Source organism: Mizuhopecten yessoensis, unplaced genomic scaffold (genome assembly GCF_002113885.1).
Source record: "Mizuhopecten yessoensis strain PY_sf001 unplaced genomic scaffold, ASM211388v2 scaffold11129, whole genome shotgun sequence".
NCBI lineage: Eukaryota > Metazoa > Mollusca > Bivalvia > Pectinida > Pectinidae > Mizuhopecten > Mizuhopecten yessoensis.
In genome coordinates, this window is record NW_018408894.1 from 666,985 (window position 1) to 694,860 (window position 27,876).

The window sequence follows — 27,876 nt, forward strand, 5'->3', positions numbered from 1 at the left end:
ACATGGAGGGAAACGTAAACGAAACCTGGTAAGGCTACAGGGAAGACGTGGAGGGAAACGTTAACCACACCTAATAAGGCTACAGGGAAGCCATGGCGAGAAACGTTAACCACACATGGTGGTAAGGCTACAGGAAAGCCATGGAGGGAAACGTTAACAACACCTGGTAAGGCTACATGGAAGACATGGAAGGAAACGTTAACCACACCTGGTAAGGCTACAGGAAGGACATGGAGGGAAACGTTAACCACACCTGGTAAGGCGACAGGAAAGACATGGAGGGAAACGTTAACGACATCTGGAAAGGCTACAGGAAAGATATGGAGGAAAACGTTAACGACACATGGTAAGGCTACAGGAAAGATATGAAGGGACACGTTAACGACACATGGCAAGGCTACAGGGAAGACGTGGAGGGAAACGTTAACGACATCTGGAAAGGCTACAGGAAAGACATGGAGGGAAACGTTAACCACACCTGGTAAGGCTACAGGAAAGATATGGAGGGAAACGTTAACGACACATGGTAAGGCTACATGGAAGACATGGAAGTAAACGGTAACCACACCTGGTAAGGCTACAGGAAAGACATGGAGGGAAACGTTAACGACATATGGTAAGGCTACATGGAAGACATGGAAGTAAACGGTAACCACACCTGGTAAGGCTACAGGGAAGACGTGGAGGGAAACGTTAACGACATCTGGTAAGGCTACAGGAAAGACATGGAGGGAAACGTTAACAACACCTGGTAAGGCTACATGAAAGACATGGAAGGAAACGTTAACGACACATGGTAAGGTTACAGTGAAGACATGGNCGTGGAGGGAAACGTTAACCACACCTGTTAAGGCTACAGGGAAGACGTGGAGGGAAACGTCAACGACACCTGGTAAGGCTACAGGGAAGACAAGGAGGGAAACGTTAACCACACCTGGTAAGGCTACAGGGAAGACATGGAGGGAATCTTTTACCACACCTGGGTAAGGCTACAGGGAAGACGTGGAGGGAAATGTTAACCACATCTGGTAAGGCTACGGGAAAGCCATGAAGGGAAACGTTAACCACACCTGGTAAGGCTACAGGAAAGCCATGGAGGGAAACGCTACAGGGAAGACAAGGAGGGAAACGTTAACCACACCTGGTAAGGCTACAGGGAAGACGTGGAGGGAAACGTCAACGACACCTGGTAAGGCTACAGGGAAGACAAGGAGGGAAACGTTAACCACACCTGGTAAGGCTACAGGAAAGACGTGGAGGGAAATGTTAACGCACATGGTAAGGCTACAGGGAAAACATGGAGGGAAACGTTAACCACACCTGGTAAGGCGACAGGGAAGCCATGGAGGGAAACGTTAACGACACGTGGTAAGGCTAAAGGGAAGACGTGGAAGGAAACGTTAACCACACCTGGTAAGGTTACAGGAAAGCCATGGAGGGAAACGTTAACGACACATGGCAAGGCTACAGTGTAGACATGGAAGGAAACGTTAACGACACATGGTAAGGCTACAGGGAAGACACGGAGGGAAACGTTAACCACACCTGGTAAGGCGACAGGAAAGACATGGAGGGAAACGTTAACGACATCTGGAAAGGCTACAGGAAAGATATGGAGGGAAACGTTAACGACACATGGTAAGGCTACAGGAAAGATATGAAGGGACACGTTAACGACACTTGGTAAGGCTACAGGAAAGACATGGAGGGAAACGTTAACAACACTTGGTAAGGCTACATGGAAGACATGGAAGGAAACGTTAACCACACCTGTTAACAACACCTGGCTACAGGAAAGACATGAAGGGAAACGTTAACAACACTTGGTAAGGCTAGACATGGAGGGAAACGGTAACCACACCTGGGAAGGCTACAGTGAAGACACGGAATGAAACGTTAACGACAGATGGTAAGGCTACAGTGAACTGGTAAGTCTACATTGAAGACAGGAAGGAAACGTTAACTACACCTGGAAAGGTTACAGGGAAGACAAGGAGGGAAACATTAACTACACATAGTAAGGCTACAGTGAACTGGTAAGTCTACATTGAAGACAGGAAGGAAACGTTAACGCCACATGGTAAGGCTAAAGGGAAGACACGGAGGGAAAAGTTAACCAAACCTGGTCCGGCGACAGGAAAGACATGGAGAGAAACGTTAACTACATATGGTAAGGCTACATGATGGAGGGAAACGTTCACTCCACCTGGAAAGGTTACAGGGAAGACAAGGAGGGAAACATTAACTACACATAGTAAGGCTACAGTGAAGACGTGGAAGGAAACGTTAACTACCCCTGGTAAGGCTACAGTGAACTGGTAAGTCTACATTGAAGACAGGAAGGAAACGTTAACCACAGGGAAACGTTAACGTCACATGGTAAGGTTACAGTGAAGACATGGAAGGAACCGTTACCTACACCTGGTAAGGCTACAGTGAAGACACGGAATGAAACGTTAACGACACATGGCAAGGCTACAGTGTAGGCATGGAAGGAAACGTTGACGACACATGGTAAGGATACAGGAAAGACATGGGGGGAAACGTTAACGACAGATGGTAAGGCTACAGGCTACAGGGAAGAAGGAAAGCCATGAAGGGAAACGTTAACAACCCCTGGCAAGGCTACAGGGAAGTCATGGCAGGAAACGTTAACTACCTGGTAAGGTTACAGGGAGGTTACCTACACCTGGTAAGGCTATAGGGAAGACGTGAAGGGAAACGTTAACGCCACATGGTAAGGCTAAAGGAAAGACATGGAGGGAAACTTTTACCACACCTGGGTAAGGCTACATGGAAGACGTGGAGGGAAATGTTAACCACATCTGGTAAGGCTACATGATGGAGGGAAACGTTAACTACACCTGGAAAGGTTACAGGGAAGACATGGAGGGAAACGTTAACAACACCTGGCAAGGCTACAGGAAAGCCATGAAGGGAAACGTTAACAACACCTGGCAAGGCTACAGGGAAGACGTGGAGGGAAACGTTAACGACATCTGGAAAGGCTACAGGAAAGATATGGAGGGAAACGTTAACGACACCTGGTAAGGCTACAGGGAAGACATGGAGGGAAACGTAAACCACATCTGGTAAGGCTACAGGGAAGACATGGAAGGAAACGTTAACGACACATGGTAAGGTTACAGTGAAGACATGGAAGGAAACGTTAAATACACCTGGTAAGGCTACAGTGAAGACATGGACGGAAACGTTAACTACACCTGGTAAGGCTACAGTGAAGACATGGAAGAAAACGTTAACAACACCTGGTAAGGCTACAGTGAAGACATGGAAGGAAACGTTAAATACACCTGGGAAGGCTACAGGGAAGACATGGAAGAAAACGTTAACAACACCTGGTAAGGCTACAGTGAAGACACGGAAGGAAACGTTAACTACACCTGGTAAGGCTACAGGAAAGACATGGAGGGAAACGTTAACAACACCTGGTACGGCTACATTGAAGACATGAAGGAAACGTTAACGACACATGGTAAGGCTACAGGAAAGCCATGGAGGGAAACGTTCACTACACCTGGAAAGGTTACAGGGAAGACATGGAGGGAAACGTTAACCACACCTGGAAAGGCTACATGGAAGACGTGGAGGGAAACGTTAACCACACCTGTTAAGGCTACAGGGAAGACGTGGAGGGAAACGTTAACGACACCTGGTAAGGCTAAAGGGAAGACATGGAGGGAAACTTTTACCACACCTGGGAAAGGCTACAGGGAAGACGTGGAGGGCAACGTTAACGACACCGGGTAAGGCTACAGGGAAGACATGGAGGGAAACGTTGACCACACCTGGAAAGGCTACATGGAAGACGTGGGGGGAAACGTTAACCACACCTGTTAAGGCTACAGGGAAGACGTGGAGGGCAACGTTAACGACACCGGGTAAGGCTACAGGGAAGACGCGGAAGGAAACGTTAACCACACCTTGTAAGGTTACAGGAAAGCCATGGAGGGAAACGTTAACTACACGTGGTAAGGCTACAGGGAAAACATGGAGGGAAACGTTAACCACACCTGGTAAGGGTACAGGGAAGCCATGGAGGGAAACGTTAACGACACGTGGTAAGGCTACAGGGAAGACGTGGAAGGAAACGTTAACCACACCTGGTAAGGTTACAGGAAATCCATGGAGGGAAACGTTAACGACACCTGGTAAGGCTACAGGGAAGCCATGGAGGGAAACGTAAACGACACGTGGTAAGGCTACAGGGAAGACGTGGAAGGAAACGTTAACCACACCTGGTAAGGTTACAGGGAAGACATGGAGGGAAACATTAACGACACATAGTAAGGCTACAGTGAAGACATGGAAGGAAACGTTAACGACACATGGTAAGGCTACAGGGAAGACACGAAGGGAAACGTTAATCACACCTGGTAAGGTTACAGGGAGGACGTGGAAGGAAACGTTAACGACACATGGTAAGGCTACAGTGAAGACATGGAAGGAAACGTTAACCACACATGGTAAGGCTACAGGGAAGACACCGAGGGAAACGTTAATCACACCTGGTAAGGTTACAGGGAGGACATGGAGAAAAACGTTAACGACACATGGTAAGGCTACAGGGAAGACACGCAGGGCAACGTTAACCACACCTGGTAAGGCTACAGGGAAGACGTGGAGGGAAACGTTAACCCCGCCTGGTAAGGCTACAGGGAAGACATGGAGGGAAACGTTAACCACGCCTGGTAAGGTTACAGGGAAGACATGGAGGGAAATGTTAACCACACCTGGTAAGGTTACAGGGAAGACATGGAGGGAAATGTTAACCACACCTGGTAAGGTTACAGGGAAGACATGGAGGGAAACGTTAACCACACCTGGGAAGGCTACATGGAAGACGTGGAGGGAAACGTTAACCACACCTGGTAAGGTTTCAGGGAAGACATGGAGGGAAACGTTAACCACACCTGGTAAGGCTACATGGAAGACGTGGAGGGAAACGTTAACCACGCCTGGTAAGGCTACAGGGAAGACATGGATTGAAACGTTAACGACACGATTGCATTCAACATCCCGACTTCCTGAAGCGAAAGAACGCGAGAACACGATAGTGAGGGAGCTTTATCTCGTTCCCTGGCCGTCGTATTACGACATTTGCAATTTGGCCATAACCGGCCACCACACCACAGCCGAGGCGCCTTGGATTCTTCACTTAATAATAAGCAAACAGATGATAATTATATAAAAAAAATAGTTTGTAAGTGTGCTTAGAGGAGAAAAAATCGTTGACTCGAGTTAAGTTTTTGAGATATTCAAACAGGAAATGAGGTTGGCGAACATAGCTTTGTTCCCAATAAAGGTACGAACAGCCCGGTCATTGATCTGGAGAACGAAATAATGAATCAGTGTTCTATTAGTGAAGTTTCTTTGCCATCTTTAATGACAAAGCAATAAATACGACATATTTCCTAACACAACAACTCGTCACCAGCTACATTCCATGTCACTGTACTGCGGTTAAAAACGCGCCATTTGTCGGCGTTTCTCAAGTAATTGCCGGTAGGGCATTGCAGTAATGGTATGATTTGTCAATGTTTTGTGACGTCAAATGTTGCCGTTAGCTCCGTCTTTGCACTTGTAACGTTTTACTCGAGCATTCCATGACAAATAAGTTCCGCACCGCATACAAAGTACACATTTTATACCAAAATTCAATTCAAGTTGTCAAAACAATTAGGCGTCCCAGATTTAATTTTGTTGGCACGAGACTTTTAATTGTGTCGGGAGTACAGATGATTTGAAGAAATAAACATTCATGTCATGAGTAAAATATCCATCTTTCGTGAAGATGTATTTAGGTTATGTGGTCAAAGTTTAACGATACAACCAGAGATGTCTGAACCTTGTACACAAATCACCAGTATGTCTCTATTCCGTAAACTCTTGTACCTAAACGACACCCTCGAGGGCCTCGCTAACAATAACCTCATCTCCATAATCTACATAAGTTTGCCACATGTCAAGATTTAATGCTTAAGGGCACCACCAGCTCCCAAACCTCCGAGCTCATGACGTCAGCAAAATAGGACAGGACATATATGTGTGATTTTGTGGTCGACGAGACTATGTAATATGTTAGAGTCGAAAAAATCCTCTGTAAGTAGCTATAAAAAATACATATTCATGAGAACTACTTATTAGCGTCGGTATTGAGATCAGATTATTGACAAATCAAACTGGTTAAGAGATTTTTCTGGTGATATTCAGAGCCAAGATTACATTAATCTTCGCATTAATCTGTACCACGCTTTAAAACGTCCCGGTTACTAATTACCTAGAGCCTTGCAAAAGTACAAACATTTATTTACAGAATCTCTAAAAAAAAACATAGATTGCAATCGAACGTCAAAAATATGTGTCTGTTACCGATCTTTGACAGGGATGTGCTTTTATTAACTGAAAAACGGAAAAAAAAGTGTGTTGATTAACCGAAACAAGGGGGAAAAGTGTCTATTAACCGAAACACGGGGGAAATGTGTCTATTAACCGAGCTCGAAAGTACCTGTATATTTTACCTATGAAATTGAGGGTATGCTACATTGTACCAGATATATCAATTCTAGTCTGGAACCTTTGACATTTGTGAGACTGTGGTAAGAAAGTTTGGACGATTAAGGGGACAACTGTACTAAGATGACCTTTTGATATTAAACTTAAGCTAACTTATGCGTTTTAAATATAAAACTGCAGAAAAAACTAGAATTTTCCGTGTATTATTGGAGGGTGATCATTTGAAACCCCGATATTCATCTGTTGTTGTCAGTTTTAATTATCATGGTTATACTACCTTATATGTCCGTGTCGTGTTACAATGCAGCCATAAACTTCGGCCATCTTTCTCATTAACTCGTGACGTCAGTGTCGGCGGGGGTGGAGATTGCATGATGCATGAACTCGATATTGTTATTAAATAATTCTCAAAATAGAATCTGTATAAACCGTACCAAAGTTCCAATCGAATCAGTGAAAGGCTATAATAAAGATGTATTTGGATATCAATTACTGCCAGCAGAATAGATTATAAATTAACCATCGCGTGGACGTCGCTATAAAATCTTTGTAAATACGAACTGGGACGAGATAATATGAATTGTTCACTCACTTTCAACCGCTCAGAAAAGTGCAAGAGGTTTGGGTAATTAAGTACATATCTATTTCATGTGAAATAGGTCGAGTTACAAAACAAACTTATCATTTATCTATACGACATAATTTTATTGACAAGTGTCATTCGTGAGATAAGTGATAAATTGATGATATGTCAATAAACTTGTTTGTCGGTGATCAATCTGCCCATTTAATGCACATAAGCTGTAGTGTGCAGATCTACATGAGTCTGTTTCCTTACATGTTCTTATTATTATTACTCACGTATCTGCTGTTTATGTGATTTGATGCTGCCATCATTGCTATCCTTTTGTCTATTCTCTGTGACTGTGGCAATAAAACAAACTTTGACGATATTTACATTTCCATAAATCATCCGGGACGATATCTTAACCGGAAATGAGATTTCTGGGATACGACTTCCGGTATCAGTGACGTGACAGTTAGACCATGTTATTTAGTTTGCCATCTGAATATCATCTGTTTTATCATTGTATCTGACATCCAGTAATTACTACAGTATCGTATGTATGGTACAAAAGAGTCTTAAAATAAAATAATAGAAGGAAGAATGCTATAGCCTTTTTACAACATAAATTGATGTTTTCTTTTTTCACGCTCCTACAAACGGACAACGGGTCTCCCTTGTAGTTCTCCATAAGCCTTTAAGTTTAGATGTTCCCTTAAGGCGTAGCACTGTATACGTATCCAGTGTTTAAAGAACAATCAACATGCATGTGTGTAATAAAAAAAAAATAAAAAATCCGTTATATATCAAAATATACAAAAACGCACAATCTTATCTTGATTAAATCTATTCTACACAAATTAAAATGTAAAGGAGGTGTTTTTGTCTGTCTCAATATCCATACGCCGATATAGTTGACTTAGATTATCCCATTATTCAGATTAGTTCCAGTTATGCCTAAAGTATAAATGACACCCAGACGAAAATCAACAATTATCTTGGCACAACTCGCCTTAATAAAAGAGCCTATCTCATTTTTTGGACAGAAATCCCCACAGGATTCATCTACAGTCGTGATTTGTTTCACAATTCGACAGACAATTAACAATAAACACCGACGTCATGATTAATGCAAGATGATAAATACAATTATAGCTTGCCAACACATGACGTCAACAGACTTACAAACACTATTTCAAAATACCGTTGTGATAAGTCTAGAGATAAAAAAAAAACAAAAAAAAACAAAAAAAAACGTCTTGTTTGTACCTCCAAACCTTTACTCTACAAAGGAAACCTGACCAACGCTCGCTCCTTTACATTTGCAATATGGGGGAGGTTTTCGAAAGAGTACGGTACTTGCATGCTTTGGCGGAAACTAACACATGCACGCGCATGTATATAGAGGTTACATATGGTTAACTTTAACTTTTGAAAACTAACCAACGAGAGTGAAAGAAATACCATATACAACAACCACGAGTTTGTGTGACCTGTTTCTACCCCAATAAAACATATTTCGAGGAAATTGACATGTTCTATATGCATATGTGTTTTGTTTACGATATCAGATGAGGCGCAAGGATATGACCTGTAGTAAAATGCCGCTTATTAATATGCAAAAATGACAATTTCAGGAATATGTGGAAACATTATGATTAATTACAAATCATAACAAGTACATTTTTGCCACCGCATGAAGCGGCTTTACCGCCAAATTGTCCATTCAAAGGAGTCGCGGTCAAAGTTCACCTTGTCAGCCAATCAAAACGCGTCTAGAGTTTATACCACGTGTGGTATAAACAATATGTTATACAACAGTTGTAATGATGAATTGATGCCTTGGGAGTTGAATAACACCCACCTATTGTGGTAGAATATTGTCCAATCAACAAATAAATAGCATCGTTACATCGCAGATGTGCCAAAATCGGTCATATAAACATTTACCCACACTGACACATGCTAATCTCTTCACTAAGTTATTTATTCAAGACCTTGGAAGAATTTCCACGCTCATATGAAAGGTAACAAAGAAAAAATCATTAAACATTATTTTCTTATGTGCCGTAAAATATTCGATATTTAAAATAATATCACGCATGTGCGGACACATACGATTATACTGGTGATGCCCGTGTTAAAAGGTGGTCGACCAAGCAGGCAGACAGAATCGGCGAGAAAAAGGAAAAGGCTTGACACCGACCAACAGCACAAAAATACAGCGAAACAGCGAAAGTATACATCGGTGATGCCTTAGACCAATGGAGTGTAATAAAAGAGGAAAAAGGGTCTGTTTCAACTATGAAAAAAACGAGACTTTTCCTTGACAGGTGAAAACTGAATCGGCTAGCAGGTAACACTCAGCACGTTTATTGTGTAGGTTTTACCTCTGTCCCAGTCGGAAACATTGTCGCCATTCATTTCATTCTGCTCTCGTGACATCTCGTGAATTCGCTTATGGATTAAAATAACGTAAACATGACTTCAACCCTACAGGTGAGATAAAAAGCAGTCGGGAAAAGGCTTCGCGTGTACCTGACAGATTTACGTATGTTTAAGTCATTCGAACTTTAAATCTTTTCATACCAATGTACTTATAAAGTTTTTCGGATTTTATCAAAAGTACTTCAATTTAAACAAGTTTTTCCAACAGATTGCGGAACAGTATTTTTAAGGGTTACCCTAACCCTAAGAGCAGGTGAAAACTTGTTTGCTGATAATGTTCGTGAAGCCTCTGTGACTATATTTGTTAGTTGGTAACGGTATCAACATGTATATATATGACAGAACTGTGCATAGAAATAAACACCGACATTCTTAGATTTAAAGAAATCAGTTTATTGTTTTTTAAATATTTTTAAAGGGATCGTACATCATGGTTATCTACAAGACTGCAGGGATTGTAGACCGAATCATTGGTAGTTTAATTTGCAACAAATTGTTCTTGGAAATTGCTTTCTTCAAAGTTGAATTCGGGCAGACAACAGGTCGCAAAAACAGGTTATTCTAGACGGAGAGGTGACAATCGCGTGAAACAAATAGATGCAACAGAACCCAAACTTACGGCAACTGTAAAGCCGAGCAACCTTCTAGTGCATTAATAACTAAACCCCGCACTTATCATTGTTCAGAAAGTATGATTAGCTATCATTTAAAGCCACTAGGGTGATATCAAAAATAGGGTGATATCAAGCCACTAGGGTGATATCAAGCGACGTATCGAGCTCGAGAACCTAGCAAGGACCCCACAAGGACCTGCCAGATGCCCAGATTTAGCCTTTCATTGATCATTATTATGTCAGGTTGAAAGAAGTTGTTTACTGATGCGCAGAATCTAATGTTATTCAGCTTAAACTTGTGATTCTCGTACAGTACCGGTAACCGTTAACTCCGGGGAAATTAATTTGTAAACTTGAGGTTTCTTTTCATTCCAATTCAAACAGTTTGCTACAAAATAGATGAGGTAAACCATTCGGTTGTTCTAAACTCTATAAGCGTGAAGGCCTTGTAAACAAAAGTTTCTCCGACCAATCGATTTTAGGTGTGTTTGAGTAACGTTCCAGCCGACCTTGGATGTGCCTATATCTATGCCCTACAGAAATCACAAGCCGGACTCTGTTATCGGCTGTCATGTGTCGTGCAAGTAAGGATTACTGGTTTGTCTGCAATCTTTCCCAACATCTAGAATTATGTGTTTAGCCTTACCCCGGTACAGGACGAACCACTCTAGAGAGTTGGTCAATACTGAGCTACAAAACCGAAAGAATATCGTAATATACAAATAAGACTGAACACGAAACATGACATATTATATATAAGACGTAGACCAACCTTTAGCAAGCCAGTCAAATAATCTCAAATACCCTCCGTAGACAGGGCCGTTTTCGTTTATCGCGATCCAATCGATTGAACCGGTTGGACCAGAGCTGTTCGTTTATGAAATAAGATCGGACCTTATAATCTGATGCTACTTTCAGGCCAGCATTGATAAAGCCTTACAAGGTCTGCATGAACTTCTGCAAGTCTGCAAAGATTTATACCCAAAAATGTTACATTTAAAAACGGACGTACCGGTTGTTCCTCATAAACGAACAGGCCCCAGGAGCCGGGAGATATTTGGTAGGTAGTAAATCCTGACAGCTGTGATATTAACCACCGATGTATCTGGTCCTAAAACGCATAACCTTAGAATTTTCCGAAAACAATGAATACCCAGATATAGGTTCAACGACGTTCGCCATTACACGATTAAATATTACCAAGACTACCAATCTGATTAAAATCATATCCTACATTCACTACGTATCACGGATATGATTTTAATCAGATTGCAAGACTACGTATATATCAAACTAGTTACCAACATCACAGGCTGTGTCAATCCAAGGTAAACAAACTATATGGAAGAAGTCAGTCAATTTTTCGGAAAGAGCAGGAAAACATGAAGTATATACTTTACATTAAAAACCAAAATTGAAATGCATGCGAAATGAACTGGTATTAAACAACAACATATTTCCAATACATGATTTACGCTGACCGCATAGTTGAGCGTAGACGAGACTATGCGAGATTTAGACGAGAAATATCGATGCATGATCATACAGCGTGATACAGCAGGTCAAGCATTGTATAACGTCACATAACGTACTCAGGCGACTACACGTTCATAGCATAACAATGGCTGCTGTCACGACACGAAACATTGTACATTAGGAAATTAAGACGTTATTGTTACTGTTATTAATACAATAGATGGGTTGACTGTCTGGACACTCGACCACTAGATAAATAGCCGACGAGGTCAATCGAAAACCAATCAGAGAGGTTAGGAGAGTTGAGACACGCACTATCGATCTATACTCGGCTGTGTACACGTTCACGATAGCTGTACGTCCTACAACGCTACACACCATATCTAAATGAATATTCATCTTGATTGCCAAACAGACGTGTTTGGTTTAAAGGTAATAGCATTCATTCAAATGCTGTAATATGTTATAAACAGTATCTGAAAAACGGTCCATTTCTAACAGATTTGCTACATGTCGTTAAGCTACATACAATGTATAGGACGTTTTAGAATTTTCTGTCACGTCTATCCCTGTTAACAGATATGAACTAACTAGTTTCCTCTCGAATCGGTCTATTTCCTTTACATCTAAAGAGAAATATATATCAGCGACTAAAGAGATATAACATCGTGTCTAGGTCAAACCACGGTGTAAAGGAGGATCGTCTATTGTGTTACCGAGTTAGAGCTGGTCTGACACAGATGAATAAGAATCGCGATATTTTTCTTCAAAAAATAGCAATAAAATATACAGTGCGTGATGAACAGCGACTTATCAACACATTCGTGTAATGACATACTGCTATTGGAATTTGAGCGTATGTGCAGGTCGAAGAGCAAGCAGTTTGTGCTTTCGAATCAATGCATGGCTTCAAATGTCCTCTTTCGACGTCTGTCTGACGTCCATTTTGTGTTTTATTTAGATAGGATAGGTTTGTATTCGTCCTCAAACTTCATTCAAACGGGACATCTGTCGGTTCATTAATCGTTAAGAAAAGATAGATACTTAATTTTAAATATGTTTCCGATTCAACAAAAGCCTGCATTTGAGTCCGTCAAACAAAATACATCAAACACACCGCAATGATGATTGTATCGAACGAACTTCCAAACGACTACCTAAACGACGGTCACTATTACAAATGCAGCTTCGCCTTCCACGAACAAGCTGCTGGATCGATGGATAAAACTTTACAAAGTGCAGACAAACACCCTTCATCATCATCTATAACAATTTTTTGTACAATTGACAACCATTGAACAGTTACGCCTATTCAATTTGTGTTTTGTTGCAACTATTCAAAAAAACTACCAGGACTGTTTTCTATCTCGACTCGGAGGATGTCACCGTTGGAAACCTTTCTATATATCATACAAGAGGAAACAAATTTCAACAGCTACTTAGCAGCAAACGTTCGACAGACGAGTTTTTATAAAAGGACACTTCTAAAAGGTGACCGGAATATTTGCTCACACTTGATGTCTCGATGCCATGTGTATGAGTATGGAATCCATCATGGGAAATTAACTTCCGGTTAATCAGTTGAAACTGAATCTGGAGTCAAACATCACGAAAGTCATCAATTTTGGGGTTGCTATTACTTTTACAGAAGTACAGTTGTATAAAACCGACCACTTAATACCCTGAACTTTATTGCATCTGCTGTTTTGTTATGGTAGTACTAAATCTGCCTATTAAATAGTATACCAGATAAAACGCGGTACTACCTGGTAATAGATTCGCCGTCTGTCGGCCCAATACCAGTCTAGTACAGGTCCTAGTGAGTATTGATGAGCACAGGGGATCTACCATTGACTGGATTTCCATCATTCGGGATCCCCTAACAGACACTGTGTTTAACCATTTATCGTGGATATGTGGCCATGGTACCTTACTTACAACCGCGAGGCTTTGATGCTGGTGAAGGTATACTCTTTAAATGTGGTTATTTATACGGTCGCTTGAGTGCCGACCATCCGGGTCATTGGTGCGATAGATGGCCAACTGTCGGGAAACACCCCGGAGCGCTCGTCAGGAAATCGTGTGTAAACAAACAAGTCGGCTATAGGTATTAATCTAGAGAATTGAGAGTGTTTTTTGTTTTTTATGGTGCGTGTAATTTAAACGTTTCCTTTGATATTACATCTTATATCACGTAAAAGGCCGATAATTGAAGCATGTTCATATAGCCCACTTGTTGTCTATACGTAGCCCCTTAAATAATGGCGAGAACACTTGACCTAGTCTTTGAGATCTGACTATTTAAAAAAAAAACACAAAAAACTGGTCAAACTTATTCTGCTATTTCTATATAAATAGACTTGGTCTACTATCTCATGACCTCGCATGCTTCACTTACTTTTATTCAGGCACTACAAAATAAATTAACTCTAACGTTATTTCTTATTGCCAAGGTTTCGCAGTCTATTTCAAGCTCGAACCCGGAGACTTCTCATCGTTTTATCAGCATAACTTGTCTCAATTAAACCATGACAGATGCAACTTAAATTGGAGTGGTGCTGAAGTGTCAAATATTCGGAAATCGTCCACTTACATTGACAGTCCATCATATGGTGTAATTCATAAAATAGTCATTCAAACTTCTCCCGGCACATCAGTTTGAATATTACAGACATAACATACGTTTTAGATTTCCTAAGTAAAGAAAGTTTGTCAATAATGCACAATTATGTTCATTGTGACTTATATTAACTACAATTTGTACTTAACAAAGCAGGCCGGGTTTCTGTGAATAAAACTTATTCATTATTGTTATAAAAATATGAACTTGACTTTTTTGAATACCTAACAAGATATGTTAATTGTAAAACATTTGTTATGAATATTTCATTTGACAGAAATTTCTTGGAATATCTTGGAATATCTTGTCTAATTGGAGAGGAGATTGTTGTGACAGTGAGGTACCCAACAGTGTAGCATATAATTATAATACATTATTATGTGTCGTCATGATCGAAAGATTTTGAATTGTCAAGAGAAGATGCCCATGATAGCCAGGTTCTGCATCATACAATTATGATATGTGCAGGAGTCTATGAGAATCTGTCTTACCTTCACGATATAAAAACATTATTGATCCTCGCTGATTTACAATAAACCTCTTTTAATCGACATCTCAAAATCTTCACAGACGAATTCTACAGACGTTTTATATAGCAAGATGTATTTTGTAAGTTATGATTACACTTTGATCGACATGTGGAAGCACTTTGTCAGAATAAAATATTTCTTATTTGATATTGAGAATAATGACTATCCTGTTCTACACGCAGTCATGGTGGCCGTTTTCTTTGGAGCGCTTTCTGCCATATCAAACGTAAACCCTGTATTTATCTGAGCAGAGTGTTATAAGACTGCTATATAATGCAGCACGTATCTGTCACGTCCATTTTTTATATTTTTTTATATTAACCTGCCTAGGATATGATGGCAACGCTGTACGAACAAACGATAATGTTTTTACCATAGTAACATTTAAGATAAACATGCATGGGACATGTTTGTAATGAAATAAAAATCTGACTATGGGTCACCATTACAGCTACAAAGCGTCAAAGAAATAATTAAGTTACAAAATAATTCGTAAACGGTGGAAGTACAAGAACAAGATACCGACAGCAGTATGTGATATGCCAGTCGATAGATCAAGCTTTACAAAATTGTGCAAATGACGCACGAGTGCGTGCGGAACTATTTGGTTCATGCTGGGTATAGAATATAGAATTTTGTATTGAGTTTACCGAAAATTGTCACGAACATATTCTAACATTAGGTCCTGTGTGAACTTAATAAAGGAGCTCTGATTTGAAGCTTTTTTGACATTATCAATACGAAAAGCGCGCAATTTTGTGTCAAACTTTTAAATTGGACTTCAGATAATTCTAAAATGGAAAAGGTATGTGAGGGGAACGCCACTCCACGAGGTGTGTAGGGATATTTGCCCGTTTGCACCAATTGTATTTAAAGGTCAATACCGCCTTTTGATTTCCATTTTTTCGTTATAACATCTTTGGAACAATTAAGCGACAAGTCGACCATGGTGGCGATGTAACGACTCTGTTCCCTGATTAATAGCTATGTATAATCGGACAATAAGCTAGGAGCATGCTCGCTCGTTTTGCCCAATTAACTGTGCACGTGCAATGTTATTCCAAAAGCCGTACATAATAATTATATGCATGAGCCGTTTGTGAATTGTTTTGGACAAATTAGCTTTGTCTCGTGAAGGAACATGTGTATATGGACATATAAAACGGGCAGAACAGTAGCACTGGCAGTAGCTTAAAGACACGATTGCATCAAATCTGCGTAGTTTGTTTATGAACTGTTGCCTGAATAATGTTATTGTTATAGAGATACAATATGCTACCCGTGTAACAAAGCGACATTTTGGTAAAACAATATATCTTTATATATATTTTTATTGTGTTGCCATCTTTACAGTTTAGCTTCTTTTGAAACATCGACATTGCATTCAATCTCTCGTCATTCACATCATCGAACCAGAACATTGAACGTGCGGATCAAATGGATTACAATGTAGGTTGATCGTAAAGGAGATTTCCCAGCAAGAGTTTCAAAGTATTTCAATTACCTTCATTTAATTATTTTCGATTTACTATCAGAGTGAAAAAGAATACTCAGATAAACCTCCATTAGTGTTAACTCTTCAACTTTCCAATAAATTCATCTCGTAGGAATGTTTCACTCAAATTATGATTAATGCGGTCAAGTACACGGAGGCCATTTTTCTGAGAGCAATTTCTAATCCATTCAACTTTTAAACGAGCTTCATGGAACTTCATAAAGATCATGTTTTATAGTAATTTGTTGAAGAATCTCTTTGAATTGAAACGTTAATTCAGTATACCTGTTTCATGCATTTGGCTACTTGCTTGCCTGGAAAAACCTTTTTCATTGTATTATACTTGATGTCTTTTTCCGTATTTCAGTAACATTCTGGTGGTGTCCGAGGTGTAAACATCTTGACACATTACACATGAAATTGTTCTAATATTAACCGACAAGCTTTGAGCTTTAAAGTTCAGCATGCAAAGTTTGTCGAGAGGAATATTACGCTCGGGGACCTTAGTGTTTATCCGACACTTTTGGGTATGTCAGGCATGTGATCACGTGTCACCTCAGCAGCCACCATTGTACAAGTATCCGGATTCGTCTGCTCTGAGGGACGAACTGAATTGAAGTAGCTCGAGGTGATTTTTGTCCCGACGGATTTGCCACTGTTTGATAGGAACCGCCTTTTTATTATCATTTGTTACATCAGAAAGTTCGTCCCTGTGAAGTGAAATGCACGTGAAAATGGACTGATGGTAAACAAATCCCGTCAGCAGTAAAATTGTTTGGAGACACGCGAATAGAACACGCAATATCACGTAACAAATTAAAATACAATGACCATGTCGTTGTTTTGTGTATGTATATATTTATACCGTTGTAACGGTTTCTGTGAAGTTGTCTACAAAATTGAATTTCTGTATTATGTACCACTTAAAGCATAATTTGCATTTGTTTTAAATATGTATGAGACCGTTAACGGAGATAGATATAGCTGAAAAAGATAAAAAAAAAAATCTGTTTAAGCTATATCTGTTTATGCAATGTGTCAAAAGGTATAATTATAGTATCAAATGCCCTTGGACACGCAATTTATTTATACAGTATTTACGTGTATGGTATGGTATGGTATATACGTGTATGGTATGGTATGGTTTATACGTGTATGGTATGGTATGGTATATACGTGTATTGTATGGTATGGTATATTCGTGTATGGTATGGTATGGCATATACGTGTATGGTATGGTATGGTATATACGTGTATGGTATGGTATATACGTGAATGGTATGGTATGGTTTATACGTGTATGGTATGGTATGGTTTATACGTGTATGGTATGGTATATACGTGTATGGTATGGTATATACGTGTATGATATAGCTGCAATGTAGGATGTATTGGATAAAGCGTTTGCAAGAAAAAGTATCGGAAGTAAAATGGTCTCTTTTTATGATATTCGTTCTGTTTTGAATCGATTTTTCAAAACAAAAACAAAAAAACTTTTAATTTTTGATCGAAAAAATAGCCCAGTTTATTTCCTTTCCGATTTTATGTTTTATTGAAACAACAATAGTTTTTCCCTTAATTTTGCTGAAATATTGAAAACAAATTGTTCTATATGTTATGTTTTAAATAAAATATTGTTCCACCAAATGATAATTTTTTGGTTAATAATTGAAATGAAAGAGTATAATTAACATAACTTGATCAAGTGTGAAAATCTCTGAGGTAAGTTATGGGTTTATTTCATCAATTAGTTTTTTTATTCCAGGAAAAACATCAAATTCATAATAACAAGTTTTAACAGCGATGTAAGGATCCTTCAACATTAAAATTTGACGGAGACAGAAGATGGGTTAATAGAACGGGGTGTGGGGATATGTTAATGGGTTTCGGATATGACACACGACACGTCAATAGAAATGGGCATAATGAACAGTTGTGTTAATGGACGCGAAGGCAAATTGATCGTAATTGTTGATAATTTCAACTTTTTTTTTTCAAATGAAATCAAGTTAATCATCAATGTCAAATTAAACGCGGATTAAAGTTTTTGCATGGATTTCATTTAATCCACAAACACTTTTTTCGAGTATATATTATCTAATCGTTCGCAGTACACGTACCGTACGTCAGACGTCCTAGTACACAGTAATGTACCGTCCGTCAGACGTCCTAATACACAGTAATGTACCGTCCGTCAGACGACCTAGTACACGGTAATGTACCGTCCGTCAGACGTCCTAGTGCACAGTCCACGTACCGTCCGTCAGACGTCCAAGTGCAACGTAATGTACCGTCCGTCAGACGTCCTAATACACAGTAATGTACCGTCCGTCAGAAGTCCTAGTACACGGTAATGTACCGTCCGTCAGACGTCCAAGTGCAACGTAATGTACCGTCCGTCAGACGTCCTAGTACCCAGCACACGTACCGTCCGTTAGACGTCCAAGTACACAGTACATGTACCGTCAGTCAGACGTCCAAGGACACAGTACACGTACCGTCCGTCAGTCGTCCAAGTACACAGTACACAGTATTGTACCGTCCGTCAGACGACCTAGTACACGGTAATGTACCGTCCGTCAGACGTCCTAATACACAGTAATGTACCGTCCGTCAGAAGTCCTAGTACACGGTAATGTACCGTCCGTCAGACGTCCTAGGACACATTTCACAGTAATGTACCGTCCGTCAGACGACCTAGTACACAGTACATGTAAAGACCGTTAGACGTCCTAGTACACAGTACACAGTACACGTACCGCCCGTTAGACGTCCAAGTACACAGTACATGTACCGTCAGTCAGACGTCCAAGTACACAGTACATGTACAGTCCGCTAGACGTCCTAGTACACAGTACACAGTACACGTACCGTCCGTCAGACGCCCAAGTACACAGTAATGTACCGTCAGTCAGACACCCAAGTACACAGTAATGTACCGCCCGTCAGACACCCTAGTACACAGTAATGTACCGCCCGTCAGACACCCTAGTACACAGTAATGTAACGCCCGTCAGACACCCTAGTACACAGTAATGTAACGCCCGTCAGACACCCTAGTACACAGTAATGTACCGTCAGTCAGACTCCCTAGTACACAGTAATGTACCGCCCGTCAGACACCCTAGTACACAGTAATGTACCGTCAGTCAGACGTCCAAGGACACAGTACACGTACCGTCCGTTAGACGTCCTAGTACACAGTACACAGTACACGTACCGTCGGTCAGACGTCCAAGTACACAGTACACAGTACTGTACCGTCCGTCAGACGTCCTAGTACACATTTCACAGTAATGTACCGTCCGTCAGACGTCCTAGTACACAGTACACGTACCGTCCGTCAGACGTCCAAGTACACAGTAATGTACCGTCAGTCAGACACCCTAGTACACAGTAATGTACCGCCCGTCAGACACCCTAGTACACAGTAATGTACCGTCAGTCAGACATCATAGTACACAGTAATGTACCGCCCGTCAGACACCCTAGAACACAGTAATGTACCGCCCGTCAGACACCCTAGTACACAGTAATGTACCGTCAGTCAGACGTCCAAGTACACAGTACATGTACCGTCAGTCAGACGTCCAAGGACACAGTACACGTACCGTCCGTCAGACGTCCTAGTACACAGTATACGTATCGTCCGTCAGACGTCCTAGTACACAGTACATGTACCGTCAGTCAGACGCCATAGTAAGCAGTAATGTACCGTCCGTCAGACGTCCAAGTACTCAGTACACGTACCGTCCGTCAGACACCCTAGTACACAGTAATGTACCGTCAGTCAGACGTCCTAGTACACAGTACATGTACCGTCAGTCAGACGTCATAGTAAGCAGTAATGTACCGTCCGTCAGACGTCCTAATACACAGTAATGTACCGTCCGTCAGACAACCTAGTACACAGTAATGTACCGCCCGTCAGACACCCTAGTACACAGTAATGTACCGTCAGTCAGACGTCCAAGTACACAGTACACGTACCGTCCGTCAGACGTCATAGTACACAGTACACGTACCGTCAGTCAGACGTCCAATTACACAGTACACGTACCGTCCGTCAGACGTCCTAGTACACAGTACATGTACCGTCAGTCAGACGTCCAAGTACTCAGTACACGTACCGTCCGTCAGACACCCTAGTACACAGTAATGTACCGTCAGTCAGTTTGTTTGTTTGTTTGTTTATGTTTAACGGCCCATCGACGGCTGTGGTCATTTAGGGCCATGGTGATTTATTTATTTATTTTACTTTTTTAATAAACATGTGAATAGCGAAGATAAAATCAGATAAAATGGTTCATTTTAAAAGTATTCGCATTGTATGTGTAGATAATAAAAGATAATAAAAGGGGGTTAAAATAATAAAAGAGATAACGAATAGATGATATGGAATATGCGGTATATATATAACGTCAAAAATGATATGGTTGGTTAAAAGGCATCAGAGTCTATAAAATAGACCGATGTCTTTCAAATAGTTAAATAATGCCTTCGAATCCACGGAACTGAAAAGTGTTTTCATATCCGGGACTCGGAAGTAGTTATCACGAATGTGTTTAAAATCGGAACATTCTATCAAAAAATGCTCCACTATTAATGGAGTGTCACATGCGTGGCATTAAGGTATATCTTCTCGTTTTAAAAGGTACGAATGAGTAGGATATGTGTGCCCAGTGCGGAGCCGAGCGAGGACAACTTCCTCTCTACGATCTTTCCGACTGGGAATAGATGTTTTAAGTTTCGGTTGTATCTTAAAAAGTTTGTTGTTGGTCTCCAGAGACCAGCGTTTCTGCCATTCATTTTGAATGGCTGTACGAATAGTAGGTTTAAAATCTGTGTATGGTAGTTTGATATTTGTTTGTTCGAGATTCAATGCATTTTTTGCTTCCCTGTCAGCAAATTCGTTGCCTTTTATTCCGACATGGCTCGGAATCCATAGTAAAGTTATTTTAGACTTTTTTAATATACGAGATATTCGATGAGCAAGGTTTTGTACGATTGTGTTTTTAGGATCTCGTAACTGTAAACTCTGTAGGACAGATAGAGAGTCTGAACAAATAATTGCCTTTTTAATGCGGTGTTCATCGATATGGTCGAGGGCCAAACCAATGGCGCATGCTTCAGCAGAAAAGATGGAGGCGCCGTCTGGTAGTCGGACTGAAGTGCAAGTATTGGCAGTACAGCAGGCTGCTGCCACTTTCTCACCTTCTTTGGAGCCATCGGTGTAAAGTTGTGTATGAGAAGGGTAATTCGAAATGCATTCCCGAAAGGAGGATTTGTGTTCTTCGGGCATAACACTTGATTTCCCTCGCTCATGTAATGTAAAGTTAAAATCGGGGGTTTGAATGGTCCACGGAGGAACATCAGATATGTTAAATTCAGCTATGTCCGTCAATTTTATGTTGAGTTCTTGCAGGAAATTCAAAATTCGGATACCAAATGTTGGCAGAAGTTTTTGGTTTTGCGTAAATATGTTTTGGTATTTGGGGTTGAATACTTGGTTGAAAGCAGGATTTTTAGGGTTTGATTTTAATTGAGTTGCAAATTGTAATGAAAGTTTTATTCTTCTGTCATAAAGGGATGGTTCATTTGCTTCCACGTACAGGCTTTTTACAGGTGTTGTTCGAAAAGCTCCCAGGGCAAGACGTAGCCCTTGGTTATGGATTGGATCTAGCATCTGAAGGTACGAACTGCGCGCTGACCCGTATACCATAGAACCATAATCCAGTTTTGTTCGAATAAGTGATCTGTATAGGCGCAAAAGCATTTCACGATCCGCTCCCCAATCAGTATGAGAAAGGACTCGTATAATGTTTAACGCCTTGGAACACTTATCCTTCAGATACTTTATATGTGGTATGAAAGAGAGTTTCGAATCAAAAATGAGGCCGAGAAATTTAGTCTGTTCAACAACAGGAATTCTAGTGCCATCGAGTGTTAGATTTGGGTCATTGTGTGCTTTTCGTTTTTGACAGAAATGCATGCACACAGTTTTGGATTTAGAGAATTTGAAGCCGTTTTCGTCTGCCCAATTTTGTAGTTTGTTTAAACTCTGTTGAAGTTGTCGTTCTATCGTGTGCATGTTCTTAGATCTGTAACAGATCAAGAAGTCATCCACAAATAACGACCCTTCTGTTGATTGACCAAGACATTTGACTATATCATTNTTTTTGAGGACGTGTTTGATGATATCTTGGATACATATTCTCTCCAGCTGTTTCTTTTGTCAATTTTAATTGATCGCCGAGCCTTTGCCCGCCAAATTTTAAATTCACTGTAGTTTGAAGCAGTTGGGCAATTGAAGTAGCGTCTTAGAGCAGCTGCCCGATTACTGCGTGTTTTAAAAGATTCTTCAGATAAAAGGAACTTCGTAGGTTTTGGAGCGGATTTTGGAATTGTCTTTTGGGCAATTGAAGTGAGTGTTTCAGTAAAAGTTTTGATAGGGTCGTCGAGGTTAGTAAAATTGTCTATGGTTAGTTTTTCAATGCACATGTGTTGGAATTGGGCCCAATCTGCTTTGTGCATATTCCATCGAGGTAGAGGATCATCAAGAGGAGTCAAAATATTCTGAAGAAAAATTGGGAAGTGGTCACCCCCACAAAGATCATCATTTACCCTCCAGTCATAGTCAAGTAAAATGGATGGATGGCATAATGATAGATCAATGTGGGTACGAGAGCGTGTAGCAGGGTGTAAATAAATAGGGGTATTGTTGTTAGAAAGGCACAAGTGGTTTTTATCTATAAATTCCTCAGTACGTCTTCCTCTCTCGTCTCGTCTGTGGTGGGAGAACCCCACAGGCTATTATGACCATTAAAATCACCGAGGATTATGAATGGTGTTGGGAGCTGGGAGACGAGATTATTGAGTTGCTCACAAGTGAAAACAATACTCGGAGGGAGATAAATTGAACAGACGGTTATTTGTCTGTGTAATGTTGCACAGACAGCAACAGCCTGTAAATTTGTGTTTAACTTGATCATTCTGTGAGGAATATTTTTATGGACAGCTACCGCTGCGCCACCTGCTGCTCTGCTAACTACAGTTGGAATGTTAGTGTAGAGTGAGAAATTTCTAAGCGTGATTGGGTTTTTGAGCATGATTTCTTGTAGACAAAAAATGGCGGGTCTAAATTCTTTTGATAGATTCTGAAATTCTTCTATATTTGCCTTTAATCCGCGGATGTTCCATTGGATAATTGTGTTATTTATCTTTTGTTATTTTGGCTGGATTTCGATGGAGTTGAAGCACGAAGCGCGGAGGCATTCGTCTCCATCTCATCATCGAAATCTAGTAGGACATTGAACCGGTTTGTCGGGTCCTCTGATCCTTTGCCAAAGGTGACATTCAGATCCGGTCCTTCGGATTTGCCCCTCGCTATTTTAATTTTTTTCCTAGGTCTGTTGGTGGGTGATGTTGTCTCTGGTTTCAGTTGGGATCGAGGAACAGATGTGAGTGAGCGAGATCGCTGCGAACGCACATGTGCCCTAGATGTGCCAACCTTTGGAGGGTTTTCTCCTGAAGAGGAAGGTGTTTTTGATGGTGGTGCTGGTTTTGATTGTGGTGCTGGTTTTGATGAAGGTGCTGGTTTTGATGAAGATGCTGGTTTTGATGGTGATGCTGGTTTTGATTGTTTGCTGTTTTTGGTTGGTTTTCGAAAAGTCGTGAAACGGGATGGGTCCCCCGTGAGGATTTTCAAGTTCTGTTGACCAGCCATGTCTGGGACTTGTGAGCCCCAGGCAGGTATGTCTTCAGAAACTTGAACCGAAGCATCCTTGACCGTGACACTGTCAACCGGCGCCTTGCCTCGAGTCACTTGTGCGTAAGAGGGTGTAGCAATGTCTGCACTCCCGACTATCCTCCTGGCCTCGGGGAAAGAGACACCTCGGGTATATTTAACCCGTAATATCTCCCTCTCCTGGCTCCAGGTAGGGCAGTCGCGAGAAGAGGCAGCGTGCTTCCCCTCACAGTTGACACAGCGCAGGTTGGCGATGTCACAGTCATTTTGCTCGGTGTGACCCTCACGGCCACAATACTGGCAGATCGATTTTCGTCTACATCGCTTTTCGTGATGACCGTACTTCTGACAGTTTCGGCATCGCAATGGATTTGGGATGTAGACGGAAACGTTGTACCTCTGGTATCCGATTGTTAGTATATGGGGTAGTGTTGGCGTTGAAAAAGTGATGATGAAGGTGTTTGTTTTGATAGTATCATTGCTTCTCCTTATCACCATCCGCCTCACCTCAGAGACCGGGACGCTCTCCTCCTGGGAATATGCCAGTATGTCTTCATCGGTGTCATTGCGCAAGGCTGGGCACCTGATTACCCCCTTGCTGCAATTAAGTGATGAGTGTGGTTTCACACTGACACCGATGCCGGCAAAACTGGTTGTTCCGAGTAGGTTCATCGCCTGTTGTTGACGATAAACCTCTATAAGGAGATCACCCGATCTCAATGGCTTAACGGATTTCACATCCCACGCAATTCCCTTGATGCCCTTCCTTAACAGCAGAGGCGACATTGAGGCCGTTGTTTTGCCACTCTGTGTTGAGGTCATAACAAGGAATTGCGGGAATTGGGTGTTCTGTGTTGTGTTTTGTGTTGTTTTTGAGCTAGAGTCATCGTTCCGGTTTTTGGTTTGTCCGTCGTTTTGGTGTTTTTTTTCTTTACCCATGTGTATTTTTGTTTGTTTCACAATCTATGCTTCCACCCGCCACGGAGCCCAACAAGGGGACACTGGTGTGACGCGGATATCCAGCGCCAAGTGTCGGAGATACATAGAATAGTATACTCGTAAGAATATACATACTTTTTGAAAGAGTATACTCTCGCGATTGACCCTAAGCCACCGCCTTCTTGGGAGTATGTAAACCAAGGGCTCGGCGTAATCAGCCGATTGGTGATAGAGGGCCCATTGACAGTGATTCCGACTCTGCTCAACTACCAGGATCTTCTTCCCCTAGGAATACGAGATGCAACCCACGGCAAACAGGTTGGCTCAAATTGGAGCTTCTGTGAAAGCCTTCTGCTACGATGACGCCCAGTGCGCCACAATCATACCCCGAAATGATCACATACGCACTGAGCACCAACGTAACCAGCCTAGGGACGTGGACCCAGCTTTCTTGTCAGTCAGACGTCCTAGTACAAAGTACATGTGCCGTCAGTCAGACGTCAAATTACACAGTACACGTACCGTTCGTCAGACACCCTAGTACACAGTAATGTACCGTCAGTCAGACGTCCAATTACACAGTACACGTACCGTCCGTCAGACGTCCTAGTACACAGTACATGTACCGTCAGTCAGACGTCCAAGGACACAGTACACGTATCGTCCGTCAGACGTCCTAGTACACAGTAATGTACCGTCCGTCAGACGTCCTAGTACACAGTTCACGTACCGTCCGTCAGACGTCCTAGTACACAGTACACGTATCGTCCGCCAGACGTTCTAGTACACAGTAATGTACCGTCAGTCAGACGTCATAGTAAGCAGTAATGTACCGTCAGTCAGACGTCCAAGGACACGGTACATGTACAGTCCGTCAGACGTCCTAGTACACAGAACACGTACCGTCCGTCAGACGTTCTAGTACACAGTAATGTACCGTCAGTCAGACGTCATAGTAAGCAGTAATGTACCGCCCGTCAGACGTCCTAGTACACAGTATACGTACCGTCCGTCCGACGTTCTAGTACACAGTAATGTACCGTCCGTCAGACGTTCTAGTACACAGTAATGTACCGTCAGTCAGACGTCCTAGTACACGTATACGTACCGTCCGTCAGACGTTCTAGTACACAGTAATGTACCGTCAGTCAGACATCATAGTACACAGTACATGTACTGTATACTATGACGTCTTGACGGACGGTACGTGTACTGTGTACTTGAACGTCTGACTGGCGGTACATGTACTGTATACTATGACGTCTTGACGGACGGTACATGTACCGCCAGTCAGACGTTCAAATACACAGTACACGTACCGTCCGTCAGACGTCCTAGTACACAGTACATGTACCGTCAGTCAGACATCATAGTACACAGTACATGTACCGTCCGTCAGTCGTCATAGTACACAGTACAAATACCGTCCGTCAGACGTCCTAGTACACAGTACATGTACAGTCCGTCAGACGTCCTAGTACACAGTACACGTACCATCCGTCAGACGTCCTAGTACACAGTACACGTACCGTCCGTCAGACATCCTAGTACACAGTACACGTTTGTTTGTTTGTTTGTTTGTTTATGTTTAACGGCCCATCGACGGCTGTGGTCATTTAGGGCCATGGTGATTTTTTTTATTTATTTTACTTTTTCAACCAACATGTGAATAGCGAAGATAAAATCAGATAAAATGGTTCATTTTAAAAGTATTCGCATTGTATGTGTAGATAATTAAAAATAATAAAAGGGGGTTAAAATAATAAAATAGATAACGAATAGATGATATGGAATATGCGATATATATATAACGTCAAAAAGGATAAGGTTGGTTAAAAGACATCAGAGTCTATAAAATAGACCGATGTCTTTCAAATAGTTAAATAATGCCTTCGAATCCACGGAACTGAAAAGTGTTTTCATATCCGGGACTCGGAAGTAGTTATCACGAATGTGTTTAAAATCGGAACATTCTATTAAAAAATGCTCCACTGTAAATGGAGTGTCACATGCGTGGCATGAAGGTATATCTTCTCGTTTTAAAAGGTACGAATGAGTAGGATATGTGTGCCCAGTGCGGAGCCGAGCGAGGACAACCATAGGGTACAGTACACGTATCGTCCGTAAGACGTTCTAGTACACAGTAATGTACCGTCAGTCAGACGTCATAGTACACAGTAATGTACCGCCCGTCAGACGTCATAGTACACAGTACGTGTACCGTCCGGCAGACGTCCTAGTACACAGTACACGTATCGTCCGTCAGACGTTCTATTACACAGTTCATGTACCATCTGTCAGACGTCATAGTACACTTAAGGAATGATTTTCATTTTTTCAACAGTTATGAGGTCATAACAACAATGGGTTTATGGACATATTAATTGAATCGCGTTAGCGATTCATGTAAAATATGTCCAAAAACCCATTGTTGTTATGACCTCATAAATGTTGAAAAAATAAATATCATTCCTTATATTTACATTGACGAATCCTTTCAGTGGATCGATATAACAACGAATAAAACAAATAAACAGGGTTTGTTCCTGCTTATACACGGGTGCAACGCAGTGGCGAGAACAGTGTTTTTTCGCGGGGAAATGTGACACTATCGTGAGAGATCTTAGCAACCGTCAACAACAATAACACAACAAAATGTAGTTCCATATTCAATGTTTATTTGTAGCACAGGACACGTGAATACGTGGATATTTCACAAAGCACAGTTCAATAATATTTTAAGATGTAAGAATTAAGCATCTAGGTCGGTCGTTCCGAGTGAGTAGTTTTTGTAGTGTATTACTACGCAGTGTGATCAGGTTACTATCAGTTCCCACGTGCTGAGATTCTATGAACACCTGTGTTATGCATTTATGAATGTAATTTTTGTCAATGGGTCTAAGCA

At 41.3% G+C, this 27,876-nt stretch overlaps 1 protein-coding gene across 1 annotated transcript; it reads right to left on the minus strand.

Annotated features, from left to right (window-relative positions):
- Positions 1-23,501: 23,501 nt before the first annotated feature.
- LOC110466320 lies at positions 23,502-24,818 on the minus strand. Its single transcript, XM_021522737.1, has 2 exons — positions 24,005-24,818; positions 23,502-23,812 (listed from the first exon to the last, which is right to left on the minus strand). The coding sequence occupies exons 1-2, from the start codon at positions 24,816-24,818 to the stop codon at positions 23,502-23,504; spliced, it is 1,125 nt and encodes a 374-aa protein (XP_021378412.1).
- Between the last annotated feature and the right edge of the window lie 3,058 nt (positions 24,819-27,876).

Bases quoted from the DNA above. Each gene is read 5' to 3' on its own strand.
- LOC110466320 (XM_021522737.1), bottom strand. From the start codon at position 24,818: ATGTCGCCTCTGCTGTTAAGGAAGGGCATCAAGGGAATTGCGTGGGAT. The intron at 23,813-24,004 runs GTCAACAGAACT...CTTCCTCTTCAG, and splicing joins ACAAGTCCCAGACATGGCTG to GAGAAAACCCTCCAAAGGTT.